The sequence below is a fragment of the Globicephala melas genome, chromosome 6 (genome assembly GCF_963455315.2).
Source record: "Globicephala melas chromosome 6, mGloMel1.2, whole genome shotgun sequence".
Taxonomy (NCBI): domain Eukaryota; kingdom Metazoa; phylum Chordata; class Mammalia; order Artiodactyla; family Delphinidae; genus Globicephala; species Globicephala melas.
Window position 1 is genome coordinate 19,977,113 of NC_083319.1, and position 16,614 is coordinate 19,993,726.

The following is a 16,614-nucleotide window of genomic DNA, read 5'->3' on the forward strand; positions in this document are numbered from 1 at the left end:
CCATATGAAATCCATCCTCAAATGTTGGAGATGTGCTACAACTGAGAGATAATTCCTTTACTTGTTGATTGACTCATTCACTCAAACAGTCATTAATTGCAGTTATTATCAATGTAATGATAATTATTGGAAATATTTTTATTAATAACAAATATTAATTATATTACTGTAATATAATTATACTTGTTCTGTGTTAAATATTAGATTTATTACAATATTATTATGGTATATTATAACAAATATTATTAATAAAATCATTAATATGGAAAACCATAGACTTTGGGGTCAAAGCAGAGTTATAATCCCAGCCCGAGGATTTTTCAGCTGGAGATTTTGAGTAAGTGACTCAACCTCTCTGAGTCTCAGTTCCCTCTTCTGTAAGATAGGCATATGGTCCCTCCCTCTCAGGACTGCCATAAAGAGAGCATGAAAGGATATGTAAGCCCTTGGCCCAGTGTTTGGCCCCCACCCAAGGGTTCCACTAAAAGGTATTATTTATTATACAAAGGCATGTTTGTTGAGCACCTGAATGATGGCATGAATGAAGGTGAGGCCTTTTGGGTGGGTTGGCTCCAACCCTTGGCTCTGCTGTGCCTCTCCTCCCTTAAAGGTGAACCTGTACTTGGACCCGCCCCAGCCCAGCCACAGCATCCACACGGGGACGATGCCCCAGGGGACCAAGGTCTTGTCCTTCACCATCCCACAGCCCCACTCTGTAGAGCGGTGGCCAGGCCCCGCCAAGGGCCTGCAGACCTCTGAGGCTTCAGGTGAGTCTGGGAGAGGAGATGTGGCTGAAGGGCTCCTCTGTTGTAACCCTGCTCTAGGGACACTTGGTTCACCCTGGGGTGGCACTGGCTTCAGGCCAGGGGAGGGAGGGGGGTGAGGCCCCTCTCTGGGCCCTGTGACTTGAAGAGGTCAAATGGAGATGTAGAAAGTGTCTGCTTTGAGCTAGAGCAGCCTGGGCGAAGCCCTAGCTCTGCCACCTAGCAGCTGTGTGATCTCGGACGAGTTGTATGACAAAGAGCATCGTCACTGTAGAGCCCTCACCCGGTGAGGTCCCCACTGGTGTTACCCCACTGACAGTCAAGGAGACCGAGGCTCAGAGAGGTGAGGACATGTAAAAGGTCACACTGCTATGGGGGAGGGTCAAGATTTGAACCCACATCTTTCCGAGTTGGAGCCCACACTATTGACTGGAAACCCAGAGGCCTGGCTTGGCTCTAGCTGTGTCATCCGGGGCTGACCCACACCTTGTTCTCTCCTATAAATGGGGACAACACTGCCCAGGCCCCTCCCTCAGGTCGCTGTGAAGACGGCATGATTGTGAGATGGCTGAGTTTTCATTCGAGGATGGAGGTGGTGGATTCGAGGTTCAGCAACTGTCCCTCAGCCCCAGGAAGGACTGTTCTTGGCCCCAGCATTTAGTGGTTGTATATTCCAGGGTGGCCATCAGCTGAAGGAGACCTGAACCCCTCCTCGCCCCCCAGCACACCCGCCCTAGGGTGGCTTCCGGACGACCCGGGCATCGCCCAGGACCAGCCCTCAGCGGAGCAGGCCCAGGAGCTGACTTCTCAGGCCAGTCGGTTCCTGGCCAAGGTGAGTGGAACCCCAGCTTTGCCCACGAGAGATGGGACTCACCTGGAGAAAGCGGAGCCTCTGCCCGCTTGGATGAGGGGCTGTCTACGAGGCTCACTCGTTATTCCCCTAATGGAGCTAACTTAGAAACAGAGCCTCCCTGACCCTGGTTTTAGGGACCTCCTAGCTCCAGCCTCCTCCTTCTCACCCAGTGCTAGGTTTAACTCCCTTTTTGGCATTGTGTCTCATCAAAGTCTCTCCAATTGTGCTTGAAACTACCTCCGGTTTCACTTCTGGGGGAGACTCCCTGCTTCTTCAGGATTCTGGAAGGGTTATGGAACCTCCACTCTACCTTCTCCTCTTTAGGATCGATCACCTCACTTCCCTAGTTCCTTTCGTTATGGAAATCAATCCTCAGTCACTTCTCAAGGGGCCTTTATATTTTCATCCAAATAACTATGAATTGTTTGCAGGTCTGTTTATAACTATACACTTGGCCTTATTCCAAAAGTACTTTAAAGCAGCTTAGAAAATACATGCATTGTAACCACATTCTGAAAATGGAAGTGAGGAAACTGGGGCAAAGGGGAAGTAAAGATAGGAAAAAAATAAAAGGAACTTAGGGAGAAGTGAAGAAACAAAATGCTCTGCTGGACCCTGAATGCTTTATCAGATTCACATTTGGTTTTGAGCTTCCTAGCTGTCAATGCAGAAAGGGAAATGCGATACATACATCACCATGTCCATAAAACAAATTCTTTCAAAGAAACACCACCATTCTTTCTTCCCTTCCTTCCTTCCTTTCCTTCTTTCTTGTTTGTAACATCTTTATTGAGATATAATTCACATAACATACAATTCAGTCATTTAAAGTTAATGCTTCAGTGGCTTTTAGTATATTCACAGCTGTGCAGCCATCAACACCATCAAGTTTAGAACATTTTCATCGCCCACTAAGGAACTGCTTATGCATTGAGCAGTCACCCCCCCATCCCCTTCCCCCAGGCCCCGGCAGCTGTGCATCTACTTTCTGTCTCTTTGGGTTTACCTGTTTTGGACGTTTCCTATAAATGGATTCATGTAGCATTTGTCCTTTTGTGTCTGGCTTCTTTCACTTAGCATAATGTTTTCAAGGCTCATCCACGTTGTAGCAGCATGAACTTTATTCCTTTTTATCACCGCCAATCACCGCCATTCTGGGTCCTGTAACTGGAGAGATGTTTCTCCTCCTTGTCCTGTGTGCTCTAAAGTAAAGCAAAGCCAAGCTCACCACATTGAGCACCAGCTGGGGCATCAGCTGACCCCTAATGATCCAGGCTGCCCTGTCCATACAGGAGCCACTGGTCAGGTGGCTAGTGAGTACTTGACATGTGGCCACTCCAAATTGAGACGTTCTGTAAGTGTAGAACACATACTGCCTTTCAAAGACTTTGTGCAACAAAAAGATTATAAAATTTTCAATATATTTTTTTACATTGGTTACATGTCAAAATAATATTTTAGGTTTATAAAATATATTATTAAAATTAATTCACTTGTGTCTTTTCACATTTTTAGTATGGCTCCTGGAAAGTTTTAAATTACATATGCAGCTTGCATTACATTTCTATTTTATGTTATATAAATTATATGTAAATGTAATTATATTAGGTAAATTTCTATGTTATATTTTGGCACTGATCTAGAGCTTTCCTAGAAATGCTAAAAATCTCCAAATTGTCTTTGCCATTTTTTTCTAATTAAAAAAATTTTTGTAACAGTAATAGATACCCATGGTAAAGACCCTCACACAGGACAAAGAATATATTCAGGGAAATCTTTTCTTCCCCTCTTGCCCTTCTGCTTCATGCAAAATGTTTAATGCACACACATGCATTTATAGAAATGGTCACATGAGTATGTACACTATAATGTACCTTGACTTTTTTTTAAAATTTATTTTCAAATGTGGTGTCAGGGAGAATGTCCTGACTCAAATTTTGCAGTAATTGAATATAAAAACTTAATAACTTTGCTTGCAAATTTTTTTTTTTTTGTGGTACACGGGCCTCTCACTATTGTGACCTCTCCCGTTGCGGAGCACAGGCTCCGGACGCGCAGGCTCAGCGGCCATGGCTCACGGGCCCAGCCGCTCCGTGGCACGTGGGATCCTCCCGGACCGGGGCACGAACCCGCGTCCCCTGCATCGGCAGGCGGACTCTCAACCACTGCGCCACCAGGGAAGCCCTAGCTTGACTTTTTTAATGTCCCAAATTTGAATATTTCTGGGTAGGCAGTAAATTCACTTTGTTCAAAGTTCAGAGGATACATATAGTAGAAAACCTTCCTCCCATCTTTGTACCTGCCCACCACCCAGTTCTCCTCCCTAGAAGCAATTAATATTTTAGTCTCTTGCATCCTTCTAGAGACAGTTTATAATATACCTTCTAGAGATAGTTTATAATACATAAGCAACTGTGTTTGTATTTTTCCTTCTTTGTTCTCTCCGTATCTTATACAGATGGTAGCCTACCATAAGCACTGTCCTGTACCTTGATTTGATGCTGAAAAGTAGGTCTTGGAGGCATTTACACATGAGAATACACACACGTGCCCTCATCTTCTGGATGGCTGCATACCGTTCCACAGATAGGCATTCAGACTGTTTCCTGTTGCCCCATGCCCACCACGCTGCCGTAGGTTTCATGCACAGGAGTAAGTGCGCTTTGCTGTCAATAAATTCCTGGAGGTTCCACTTTGATTCTTCCCAAGGCTGCCATGGCTCAGGCCAGTGGTGGAGCTTTTCTGGCACCCGCCTCTCCGTGCTTGTCAGAAAACCCACATCCCAAGGCAGGGCCCAGCTCTCCGCACCAAAGTGTGACTGTGGCGAAGTGTGGGAGTCTGTAGGACTTACCTTCTGAGTCTGAATTAATGGAGCGTGTTTCCTTCCCTTTCCAATTCCCAGGTGGAGTCCTTTGTAGAACTGCTGCAAGCAGGACAGCTGACACCCCAGGACCAACTCAAGGTACTGCCCACTTCAAGAGATGCCCTTGGAGCTGCCAAGACAGCTGCTCTGTCTCCCATGGCACAGGCTCTGAAGCCTCGTTTGCTGTAAGACAGACCAGAGAATCCCAGACATCGTGTCTCCTTTTAGAACAAACAGCCCCTGATTAGCTTTCCATGATAATGATCATTATATCACAATAGTCACCATTTATTAAGCAAAGATGCTGGTGTGCCAGGCACTGTGGTAAGCCCTTGATGTACATTATTTCATTTTATCACCATAAAAACCCGGCAAGGCAGTCACAGTCATCACCCCCATTTAACTGGGATGAGCTGAAGCCCAGAGAGGCAGCTGGAAGGCCACACAGCCAGTAGACGGCACAGCCCAGACCCAGGTCTGTCTGATTCCCAAGTCCAGGGTCTTAATCGTTGCCCTGCACAGCTTCCCACGGATTATATTGCCTGTCGGCAACCAGGAAAAGGCCTTTTCTTTTTATAATTTTCCTTATTATAAAAGTAATTGCTAAAATGAAAACTGGGGGGAAAAGGGAAAGAAACCCCTAATCTAACCATTATTGGCTTATTTCCTTCTGGGCTCTCGTATTTCTAGGTAACTGTGGTCATATATAAAATTTAGATTTCTGATGCATCAGCCAGGGTCCCAAGAAGATGGAGCTCTCAAAGCTGCGGGTGTAGGGATCAGTGAAGGGACTGTTAGCTGGGGTGTGGGCAGCAGCCTCAGGGAGCCCGACCAGGGACAGGGAAGCCCAGGGACTAGCGCCTGCCCGGAGCAGTTCCCTCCCAGGTCTCTTTCCTCCCACCCTGTGACCTCTAATAGATGCCTCCCCTAGACAGGCCCCAGGGGAAACCAGCTGATGCCCCAGGCGCAGAGCCGGGTGGGGAGAAGAGCTGAGGGAGGGTGAGTAGGGCAAATGCAACGCAGTTGGTTTGATAGCTTTTACTGTTAATGTTATGTTACTAAGCATTATGTTACTATATAGACGTTACACACAGTCTCCAGTTACAAAATGTGATATGGACTGTATTATCTCACTGAGTGGATGATCAAGGACCTTGAAAATCAAAACCATTCTTTTTCTTCCCCCTCTCCTGATTCCCCCATATGCAGGGAGATTGAGAGCTGTTGGAAGATAAAGTTTGACTGGGGGCTAGACTCTAGGTTGTCCTTGGCCTCAGTCTATTGTCAGCATAGGGTGAGTGAGATGAGGATGATAAAAAGCCAGGGGTAATGAGCCCACCTCCCATAGTTTTAACCTCCCATGAGTTAGCTACGATCATGTTTACCGTGGGGACCTAGCATAATCGTTGGGACCATGAGCTCTGGAGCTAGAGGGCCTGGGTTCATATCCCGACTCTACAACTTTCTCACCCACTGTGTGACCTTCACTGACTTAATTAATCTCTCTGTGCTGTAGTTTCATCCCGTTTAAATGGAGATGATAAATTACCCCTCTCATTAGGGTTATGTTGAGGATTAAATGAATAATGCAAAGGGCTTTAGCCAGAGCCTCAGTGCTCATAAATGTTAGTTATCATTATCAACAGTGTGATGGTGATGATAATACCATCTGTTGTGATAATCTATAAGGATTTGGGAAAAGAACGACTAATGTTCCAAAATCCACTGTTCTGAGAATCGAGGATGAGGATCTGAGGTGTCTCAAGTACTAGGTCCTTATGGGGGTATAGTGACAGCATATTTGACACTATGACCATCAGGGAACATTGGGTTCTTGTAGGTCTACCCAGGAAGGACTGGTACCCTCCGGGGCTGGTGCCAGGGCTCTAAGCCATGCCTCTGCCATACCAGTCTGATGGCAGGGAGATTGACCAGAGTGAGCAGCCTCCAGAGGGTACCAACCCCAGCCTTCCAGATATTCCGGGGCCTGGAGGCCTCCGCAGTCCCAGAGTCCCACGCCCCTCCCCTCCCCCAAAGAGCTGTCTCGTCCACTGTGTCTGCAAGGATGGAGCCCACGGGGGCTGGGCACTCAAGTCTTCCTGGCCTGTCTGGTTTCAGGTCTTCCAGCAGCTAAAGGCTGTCCACGCGGCCTTGGAGGAGGAATATCTGAAGGCCTGCAGGGAGCAACACCTGGCCCAGCAGCTTGCCGGCTCCACGGGGACGCCCGGGAGATTTGATCCCGGCAGGTACATGCTGGGGAGAGAGGCCTCCAAGGACAGAAGGGTCAGGCCCTGCGTTCCCACCAGGAGGGGGACAGTTTGTCCTCATAATTCACACACTAGGGGAACAGGGAGAAGTCCTATCCCGAATAACAACATGTCCAGATGGGGGATACTTGAAGGCTGAGATTTGTGTCCTTTTGGAACTCCCTTCAGTGAGAAGTGACCTTGGAGATAAGAGTTATAAAGCCCCTCATTGGACATTGGGGAAACTGAGGCCAGAGGGGGCAGGGATTTACTCAAGCTCCTGCAGCCAGATGGTGGCAGAAGGGGACTCAGGCTGAGGCCTCCTTATTCCCAGTGGCGTCCACTTTCACCTTGTTGATTTTGCTCTCCACATAATCTAGATTATGATGTCAGATGCACTCCCCACGGGCATCTCTGGGGCCTCTGCTCTGAAGCACAGCCTCCCAGACCTGCCTGATGTTTCCTCGTTCCAGGGAGCTGGAGGCAGAGATATTCCAGCTGGGAATTCGCCTGGATGAGCTGAAGGACCACATAGACCAGAACCAGCAGGAACCTGAGCCAGCCGGGTCAGACTTGGCTCTGGACAGCTCCCCAGCTGTGCCCTCCCCGCTCCAGCCAACGGGCCTGCCCCCTCCTTTGGAGCAAGCCCCCACGCCCGCCATCCAGACCCTCTGCCCTGAGGTACCTCTTTGCCCAACCGTATTGGACTGTTCCTTCATTCACTGTTTTCTCCATTCGTTAACTTCTTCATGACATGTCTGAGAAGTTGGTACCATGTGCCAAGACTCATGACACGTGGTGGGAATTCAGTAGAAAACAACTGAAATAATAGGTGGCCTGTACCCTCATGGAGTTTTCTGTCTAGTTGAACTAGTTACCCAGTTACTTAACTATAATTTTGATCAGTGCTCTGAAGGAGAATTATGAGGTTCTATGAGAGTAGATAACAGGGTAACATATCTGAGTTTAGGGAGTCAGAGAAACTTTCCTTGAGGAAGTAATGTTTAAATGAGATCTGAGGGTGAGTAGGAATTACTAGGTGCAGAAAAGCCATCTAGCAGGACAAACAGCCTGTGCAAAGGCCCTGTGGTTAGAGTATGGACCCTGCGGAGGGGTCTAAGAGGCAGGGGAGACAGGCAGGAGAGGGGAGGAGGCTGGGGAGGCAGGCAGGGGCCTCAGGATGTACATGTGTGGGTCACATCAAGGGGATGGTCTTAAACTCTGCTGGGTTTTTCAGCAGGAGAAGATACCAGAGGATTTGCAGGTAGGTCCGAAGCGGGGAGGTGGTGGGGCAGATGGAGAGACGTGCATGGACTTGAGAGAGGTTTAGCAGGTACATTTGACTGGACTTGGATTGGTGATGAGAGGAAAGGAACAAACGATGACATCCAAGCTTCTAACCTTTAGTCCTGGGTGAATATGGGGACTATTCACAGAGGTGACGACACTAGAGAAGGGCTGTACATGGAAGGGGCTTTGTAGAATTCTCTCTAGCCCACGTCACAACCCCATGAGACACAGTCATCTCGAGTGCATCATCTTGAGGGGCTCCCCTGCTCCCATGGTGAAGGTGTTTTGAGGGGCTGGGTGTCCATGTTGGAATGGAAATCTGGGTTCAAATCTAGGCTCTGCCCCTCACTTCTGTGTGACTTTAGGCAAATCATTTGAGCCTCAGTTACCTGTCTGTGAAATGGGTTGTAATAACCTAGGTACTGGTGGGATTGTTGTGAAGTGATGTCTGTACAGCGCCTGGCACGTAGCAGGGGCTCCATCAACGGCGGTCAGTGTCAAAGGTCGCATGACCCAGTCCCTACTTGTGCACACATAAAAGGATGATAGGTTAGTGAACTTAACCTATTTCTTACTCTTTGGCACCCAGCATGAGCCTGGCATAAGGTGGGTCCTTAAAAGGTGGTCTCAGATGTCTGCTGAATCTCTGCCCCTCCTCCTTTCTGGCCCCAGCTTGACGCCATCAGCGCTGGCCTCCACCCATTGCACGTGAACTTGGATCTGAGCGCTACCAGCAATGAAGTAGAGGACAGGCTGCTGGGCCTCCCGACCCCGCTCGGGCACAAGGAGCTGCGGGTGGAGCACGATTTCCACGGCCTCCTAGAGCGGTGAGTGCCCACCAGAAGTGAGGCCAGGGTGGTGGGTCCAGTGGTGGGACCTTGCTGGCCCTGCTGGGCAGAAGTCACGCCCCTCTGTGTTCTTCTGCAGGTACCTCAGTGTGAAGTCTCTCCCAGAAGCCCTGAGGCTGGAGGAGGAGGGGGAGGGGCAGGGCCACACCCTGGAAGTTGAGGGGCCAGCTTCAGCTCCAGGAAAAGCAGCGGCCACCAGGCTCCCCACCAGACAGCCCCCAGCACAGGCTGAGAGAAGTCACGGGGGCCCCGTCGAGTATGTCAATGAGCCTTCCCCGCTTGTCCCACACCAGCTCAGAAACCGCAGGGGTGGAAATTGTCATAGTGAGCTAGACAGTTCAGAAACGGCCTTCCTGACCTGTAGCTCAGTGTCTCTCTAAAACGTGCAACATGCACCATTGATAGCATTTGAAATGATTGGGTGTTGTGGGACGAGGTTTCTGGTAGGACAGATGCAGCATTAAATAACATTACTCTCCTTGTCAGTCTCAGACATTCCATGGCCATCAAGGAGGAATCTCAGTTAGGGCTATTATGTCTTCAGTGCCTCTCTTGATCTTCCTTTAAAAAGAGAGAAAGAGAGAGAAAACAAGCAGGCGTCAGGCCCAGAGCCTTTACTAAGCAACAGGATCTATCTAGACTATGATAATATTGTTTTCATGTTCCTTGTGCAAAGTTAGTTTCTATTTGTAACACAAAATACCGGTCTTCTGTTTATAACAGTGACATAAAGTCTTTTTGAGTAGATTGAAAAAGTTGATGGAAATGTCTGGAAGGGCAAGACGGAAGACAATTCCAGAAGCCTGGGAAAGGATGCTTTAGCGCATCTCTTTCCACAGTTTCTGCTGCACTGTATAGGGTGGGTTTTGTAGGCATCCCCATTTTACAGTTGAGAAAAATGAGGTTCAGAGAGGGGAGGTGCCTTGCCCAAGGTCACACAGCGAGAGGGTGGCGGAACCAGCGTGGGCACGCAGGGGTTCCTGACTCCAGAGCTTGTGCCCTAGACTGTGTGGCTACCGGGACAGGGCTGCCCAGCCCATGCCACGGCTCAGGGCCAGTGTGCCTCTCCTTCCCTGCCAGGGAAACCGTGGAGCAGATGGCGTCTGTGAAGCCAGCAGACTTCCACGCATCCGTGGGCAGAGGCAGGCACCTGCAGGGCCTGGACAAAGCTGAGGCAGCTCCTTCAGGCCCAAGCAGGCCCCCCCCACCTCAGGGCACCAAGTCTGCGGAGTCCCACCAGAGCAGTCTGACCAGCCTAGAGGGAAGTGGCATCTCTGAGCGCCTTCCCCCGAAGTCTCCGTGCCAAGCTGGCGGGCCCCACCTGGAGGTATGCGTCTGCACGGGGCATGGGCTGAGCCTCAGGGCCATTCCCTGCATCTCCTGGAGCCTCCTGCCTCCAGGCCTTTGCTCAGAATGCCTGCTCCTCCTGCCCTTGCCAGTCACAGTCCTGCCCGACATTCAGGGCTTGTGCCATAGCTCCCCACACCCCCGTCCCTCCGCCAGGAGCTCCCCTTTCTCCTCTGAGAGCTTGCGATTTGCAGGAATCACAAATCACTGTGGAAATGTGACTTATGTGATGGATCCTCCCATAGAAAAACACATACATATGCATGTGTACACACACACACACACACACACACCTGTAGTCCCAATGAGCCCATGGTAAGGAGTCTGTACTCGACCATGAACTCATTGAGGGCAGGCACACATGTCTCTCTGTTGGCCATCTTTGCACCTTGCATTAGATGCAGTGTGTTGGAGGTGTGCGTATTTGATCAAGTTTATTTTCCCAATTCATCAGGCCCGGGCATTTCTGCAGTCAGGTAGGACCAAGGTGTTCCAGGCCCAGCCCGGAAGCCGTGTGGACATGAGAATCCCATTCCCGCCACGGGACGTTTCTGCTCCTCTTTCTGTTCTCAACTCAGGATATCTCAGTATCTCTCCCAAGGGCCCTGGCTCCCACTTCTCAGGGAAGCGGGACTTACTCAGGGTCTTCTCGGGGCGTGGAGTCCCTGAGGTTGGCTGGGTGCTCGTGCTGCAGGACCCTCACCCCCTGGGCCCGGCTGCTGGGATCTGGGCCAGCCTCCCTGTCTGTGAGCCTCTGGAATGTAAGGCCCAGGCCAGGACTTGGGAAGGGTTTCCCAGTGTGCCTCAAGCACATTTCTCCAATTTAAAGGGACGCTGTCTCTTTCAGGAGCCCTGGATGGCATCCCCCGAGACAGACAGTGGCTTTGTGGGCTCAGAAACCAGCAGAGTGTCGCCCCTCACTCAGACCCCAGAGCACCGGTTCTCCCAGATCAGGTATCCTGGGGACCCCATCAGTGTACACACCTGAGATAGCCTGAGAATCAGAGTGCCTGTGAGCTCAGAACAGGGACAGATGGCCTGGGCGTTCTCAGAGCCCACACTTCATCCCCTCAAGGATGGTTCATTTCCCCTGTCTTATTGATAGAGGGGAACTAAGGTTCAGAAAGGGAAAGCGACTTGCCCAGTGTCACTCCGCCAATCATCGACAGACTGGGAAATAAATATTTGTTGGGCAAATGAATGATGAAATGATGAATGAATAAGGTCTGTAGGGAGGGTGGCGTGACAGAGCCACCAGGTAGAGTGATAGTCTCCAAAGCTGGATGTAGGCCCCTCGGGCTACCCAGGGCTGCCTGGGAAGGAAGGGTTACAAATTTTATTTCTTTGTATATTATCTAAAAACTAAGTTGAGCTTTATAATTTTGTGTGAGTAGGCAGATGTACACTTCTGCAGTTTATAAAGAAAATGCATGTATAATGGGGGTGCATCCTCAGAAATACTGTACTGCCAGGGGTGCCAAGTCGCAAAGGTCAGGAGTGCATGGTTTAGCATGTGGAGGGTCTCGGTGACTGTGGCCTCCGTCTGTGTGACCTCAGCGTGTCTCTCCCTCCATGGTCTCCCAGCACCCGAGGGACATTAGCCCAGTCTTTCACTCCGTCTGTGCCCCGAGATGCAACCTCCCACCGCCAGACCAGGGGTCTTCCGGTACCCAGAAGAGCCTCTGAGCCCATCATACCCAGGAGCCGAGCCCAGAGGCTCCCACCTGGCCAGGACAGTCCTCTCGGGCAGAGGACACCCAGCTTCTGCCTGGAGCGGGCACTGGCGGCTGAGATGGGTGAGTGGATGCATCTGGGTTGGCCAGAACCTGGGGGTGGCTGGATTGCATGGGTTAAAAAAATCAAATCCGTAAGAAAACTTGCATTACCCTTTAGATGCAAAATATCTTACAGGTTCACTGTAGGAAAATTTGAAATTGCAGGTAAGGTGGACAAAAGGGAACAAAAGAAAAAACAATAAGCTAAAAACCGTCACTGCTGACATTTTGGTGTAGAACCTGTGAGCTGTTTTCTTTGTCAGTGTGTGTGTGTTTATTTACAAATACTTAAAACGGAAATGGGATATTATACGTGAATGTTTAATAACCTCCTTTTTTTTTTTTTTTTTGGCTGCATCGGATCTTAGTTGCAGCACACAGCGTCTTCGTTGCAGCGTGGGCTTCTCTCTAGTTGTGACGTGCGGGTTTTCTCTCTCTAGTTGTGGTGCACGGGTTCCAGAGCATGTGACCTCTGTAGTTTGCGGCACGTGGGCTCTCTCATTGAGGCGCACGAACTCAGTAGTTGTGGCGCGCAGGCTTAGTTGCCCCCCCCCTCCGGCATGTGGGGATCTTAGTTCCCCGACCAGGGATCGAACACACGTCCCTGCACTGGAAGGTGGATTCTTTACCACTGGACCACCAGGGAAGTCCCAGTAACCTCCTTTTTTTCACTAAACACCGTGTCATGAACACTGTGTCTATAAAATCTGTGATTTCATTTTTTACCTTTAAAAAATGCTTGTGAACTTTTTATTGAAATAAAACATACAGGAAAGAATATAAATTGATGAATTTTCTCGAAGTGACCACAGACCAAGAAACTCAACACGATTAGAAGCCCAGACCCCCCTCAAGCCCTTCCCAGTCACTCCCACACCTCCCGAAGGTAACCACTGTTCTCAGATTAGCTCTGCCTCTTAAGGTTCACCATTTAAAAATTTGAAATTTAACTTTAGTTAAAAGTTTAATTAATTAAAGAGTCACATGCAGTTGTAGGAAATAATACACAGAGATCCTTCCCCCAGTTTTTCCCAATAATAATATCTTGCAAAACCGTAGAGCAATGTCACAACCAGATATTGACGTGGATTCAGTCAAGACACAGAACATTTCCACCGTCTCAGGGTCCCTCATGTTGCCCTTTTATAGACACAGTCACCACCTCCTTAACTCCTGGTGACCACTAATCTGTTCTCCATTTCTGTAATTTTGTCGTTTCAAGAACGTTATAGAAATGGAATCGTATAATATGTAACCTTTTGGGATTGGCTTCTTTTTCACTCAGCGTACTTTCCTGGAGACTAATCTAGATTGCTCCATGAATCGATAGTTTGCTCCTTTATAGATGCTGATTAGTCTTCCAAGGGCTCATTGTTTTAATGCATGGGCCAGATGAGTGATTTGTAACTAACCTCTGGTCACCCATCCCTTTGAGAGGCTAGTTAAAGTTTTGAATGCTCCCCCAAGAAACATGCACACAGGCAAAGGTGTGACTAATTTCAGAGGGAGGTGAGGCTCCGAAGCCAGTCCCAGAGCGCCCTGGTGATGCAGAGTCTGGGGGCCCTCGTGGAGGAGCGGGGGCCTCTTTGTAGGGGGAAGGCCCTGGAGACTTGGATCTGATGCCGAAATGGTGGATGGGGGAGGGAAATCTAGTTATAAACAGCTCTGCAGGCCCGCTTTGCTCCCAGCAAAACCCACATCTTCTTCCTGTTTTGAGGGTCATCGACCTCGATAGGAGCTTCATTCATGACCTCAGCCGGGCCCCATCTCTTCCCCCCCAGCACCCTTCCACCCGCACAGGTTCTCACTTCAAGGGTCCTCTCTGTGTGAACTCACTCTGACCCCTTTCTGCCTCCCTAGTGGTCCCTGGCTCAGAGTTCAAGGGCCGAAAGCAGCTTTCTGAGCAGCTCCCCCATGGCGCGACAGTCAGCCCACCCCCGACCCTGGCCCTTGCAGCCGCCGCTCCACCCCATGGGCCCGCAGAGACCACCTCCACCTTCCTCCTCACCAGGACGGGGCGAGAGTAAGTTGCATACTTGGGCGCTGCGGATTCAAGCTCATCATAGAGCCGGGAAGCACGGGCTTTCTAGGGTCTCCATCCAGTGGTGGCTGTGCTGAGGCCAGACGGACCCAGGCATCCTGCCTCCCAGCTCAGGGCTGCTCCTGTGGGATGTCATGGATCTAGATTCTGAGGACGCTTCTCCAGCTGGTGGGAAATGACCTAGAGGTTCGCCTTGCTGGTGCTAAGACCCCTCTGCCTGTCCCCCAACATTTCCCTTCCAAGACAGGTCTGCACTTCCCAGGGGTGTGTTTTCTGCAGTTTACGCATTCATCGTATGAACTGAGAAGGGACAGTTTTTTCAATTTTTCATTTTTAATCCAAGTGCAGTTTTTCTACTGAGAAAGTTTTCTCCTTGCTTCATTAAACAGAAATGGGAAAAGAGATTAGTCAGTCCTCTTACTTCTCCTCTGAGTAGCTTTTGGCCAATAATCAGTCACAGGCCTTTGTTGGGGTGGGGTGTTGGCTTCCAGGCCTGAGTTGAGTAAGTTCACTCCTGCAGTCTCCTCTGATATCTACAGGGGAATGAGAGGCTTATTTACCTACAGTATGCCAACCCCTGGGAATACAATAGTGGGCAAGACAGTCCTTGAGCTTGTAAGGCTCACCATCTTGTAGGACGGACCAAAAACAGGTGGTTGCACCCCCAGTATGATGGCACAGGGCTGAAGGACTGTGGGAGCACAGAGAAGGGGCATCTAGCCCAGTCAGAGGCTTCAGGGAGGGCTTCCTGGAGGAAGTGGTATCTCAGCTGAGACCGGAAGGAAGAGAGATGAAAGAATATCCCAGCAGAGGGAACAGCATGTGCAAAGGCCTAGAGGTGAGAGAGTGCCTGCCACCTTTTAGGCACCAAATGTTTATTATAGCCGGATCCTCAAGTATGAGGTGGGGTGTGAAACAACAAAAGCAGAGAGGAAGACAGGGAGACCTGGGGGAGATCTTGGAGGGCCTCAGACACATATGGTTAGAAGTTTGGGTGATGGCTCTGCTCAGGAAAGGTGCTCACTGAATATTCATGAATGTAGAAAGTCTCACCTAAGGACAATGAGGGAGGCTTTAAGCCAGGGAGAGGCGTGGTTGGGTTTACGTTTTAGAAAGAATTCTCTGACCACTGTGAGGGTGAGAATAGAGGCCAGGGGATTGCTGAGAAGCCTGCCGCACCCAGGAGAGAGGTTATGGGGCCAGTGGGGAGGGAAGGGAGGTGCATTTGAAAAGAGATAATTAGGCATTGGGCCCACAGGACTTGGGAGTTGGTTAACTTTTGGGGTGTTCAGGGAAAGAGAAAGGTTTAGAATGACTCAGATTGTTGGCTGGCCAACCAGTTGGATGCTGATGCGGAGATGGGGAACCTAGGAAGGGGGAGTAAAATTGCAGGGAAAGATGACTTATAGGTGCCAGCTGGCACTCAGTCACTAAAGGATTAGGTCAGGAAGACCGAGATCCTGGTAGAAACAAGCCAGAGAGGACAAGTGACGCCTAACGGGGTATTCCAAATCCCAGGCTCTCGTTCAGCGGCATTTGGCCTGGACAGGGAGCCAGAGCCGCCCCAGTCCTGCACCCATCACGGGGCCTCAGCCCTGCCTTTCAGGGGTTAACTGGTGACCGGAGTTCTCACTCTCCTGCAGCCGCCACCCTCATGGTTTGCCTTGGAAACCCCAACAAGCGTTGCCCTGGGAATTGCCAGGGGAACCAACTGCCCTTAGACGCACACAGCGCCAGGCCATGGCCAGAGGGAGGTCTCCCGCCTCCTCTGTGCACCCATCTGAAGACTGATGTCTGCTGAAGCCGGCACCAGGAGACACTCCCCCAAGAGTCCAGGGGCCACCAGGCAAGAACTAACCCTGAGGGGAGCCCTCACCCCGGAAGCTGGTCCGAACAGTAGACGTAGAGCTTGCCTCAGCCTGGAGGACGGCCGTGCCCAGCCCGGGCTCTGATGCCCCGTGTGTAGGGGGGTTTGTGTGTAGCAGTGTCTGGGTAGAATTGGCTGCTGCAGTGCCAGCGACACCCTCAGAATGAGACCCTAGAGATTCAGGGACCGATCGGGGAGAAATGCAAACAGGATTTACTCCCAAGATGCTGGTGGCTCGTGAGCTACCGCGCCAGTCCCAGGTTGGGCTGTGTTTGGGGGCTTCCCCAGCATGACAGCAGCCTTGCCTCTGGCACCCCTGCAGCTTCCAGCCTGCTCGCGTTCAGTGGGCGATGGGAAGCACCGTGTGTCTTTGTCCCTTCTCCACACACACATTTACTCTGCTTGCTCTGGGAGCCTGGAGGCCAGCTCAGTGCCATTCTCTGAGCATCTATGAGGTCTCAGCGGTTGTGAGATGGGGAGGCCCACTCCTTGCCTGCCAGGGGCTCACTGTCTGGTGGAGGAGACAGATAAACAAGCATCTTCCGCCAGGAGCAGGGAGATGGGCTTGAACAATGTAGGAAATGTTCGGGGGAACCCAGGAGGGGTGGCTGAGCAAAGGCGGGAGGGAACCAGGCCTGGATAGATAGTTAGGGTTTCTACAGACAGAGGTTGAGGAAGGGGAGGGCAGCCTGGGGGCCGAGGCAGGTCCGAATTGAAATT

The 16,614-nt window shown here is 50.3% G+C and overlaps 1 protein-coding gene across 1 annotated transcript in view; it reads left to right on the top strand.

Annotated features, from left to right (window-relative positions):
- Positions 1 to 16,614, top strand: part of AKNA (AT-hook transcription factor) — a 43,646-nt gene that overhangs the window by 16,163 nt on the left and 10,869 nt on the right. The window contains exons 5-15 of the mRNA XM_070045691.1: positions 611 to 767; positions 1,442 to 1,596; positions 4,520 to 4,579; positions 6,599 to 6,726; positions 7,200 to 7,407; positions 8,689 to 8,843; positions 8,944 to 9,120; positions 9,945 to 10,191; positions 11,059 to 11,165; positions 11,796 to 12,007; positions 13,847 to 14,009. Coding sequence (XP_069901792.1) covers positions 611 to 767; positions 1,442 to 1,596; positions 4,520 to 4,579; positions 6,599 to 6,726; positions 7,200 to 7,407; positions 8,689 to 8,843; positions 8,944 to 9,120; positions 9,945 to 10,191; positions 11,059 to 11,165; positions 11,796 to 12,007; positions 13,847 to 14,009 — 1,769 coding nt within the window. The remainder of the gene's footprint in view (positions 1 to 610; positions 768 to 1,441; positions 1,597 to 4,519; positions 4,580 to 6,598; positions 6,727 to 7,199; positions 7,408 to 8,688; positions 8,844 to 8,943; positions 9,121 to 9,944; positions 10,192 to 11,058; positions 11,166 to 11,795; positions 12,008 to 13,846; positions 14,010 to 16,614) is intronic.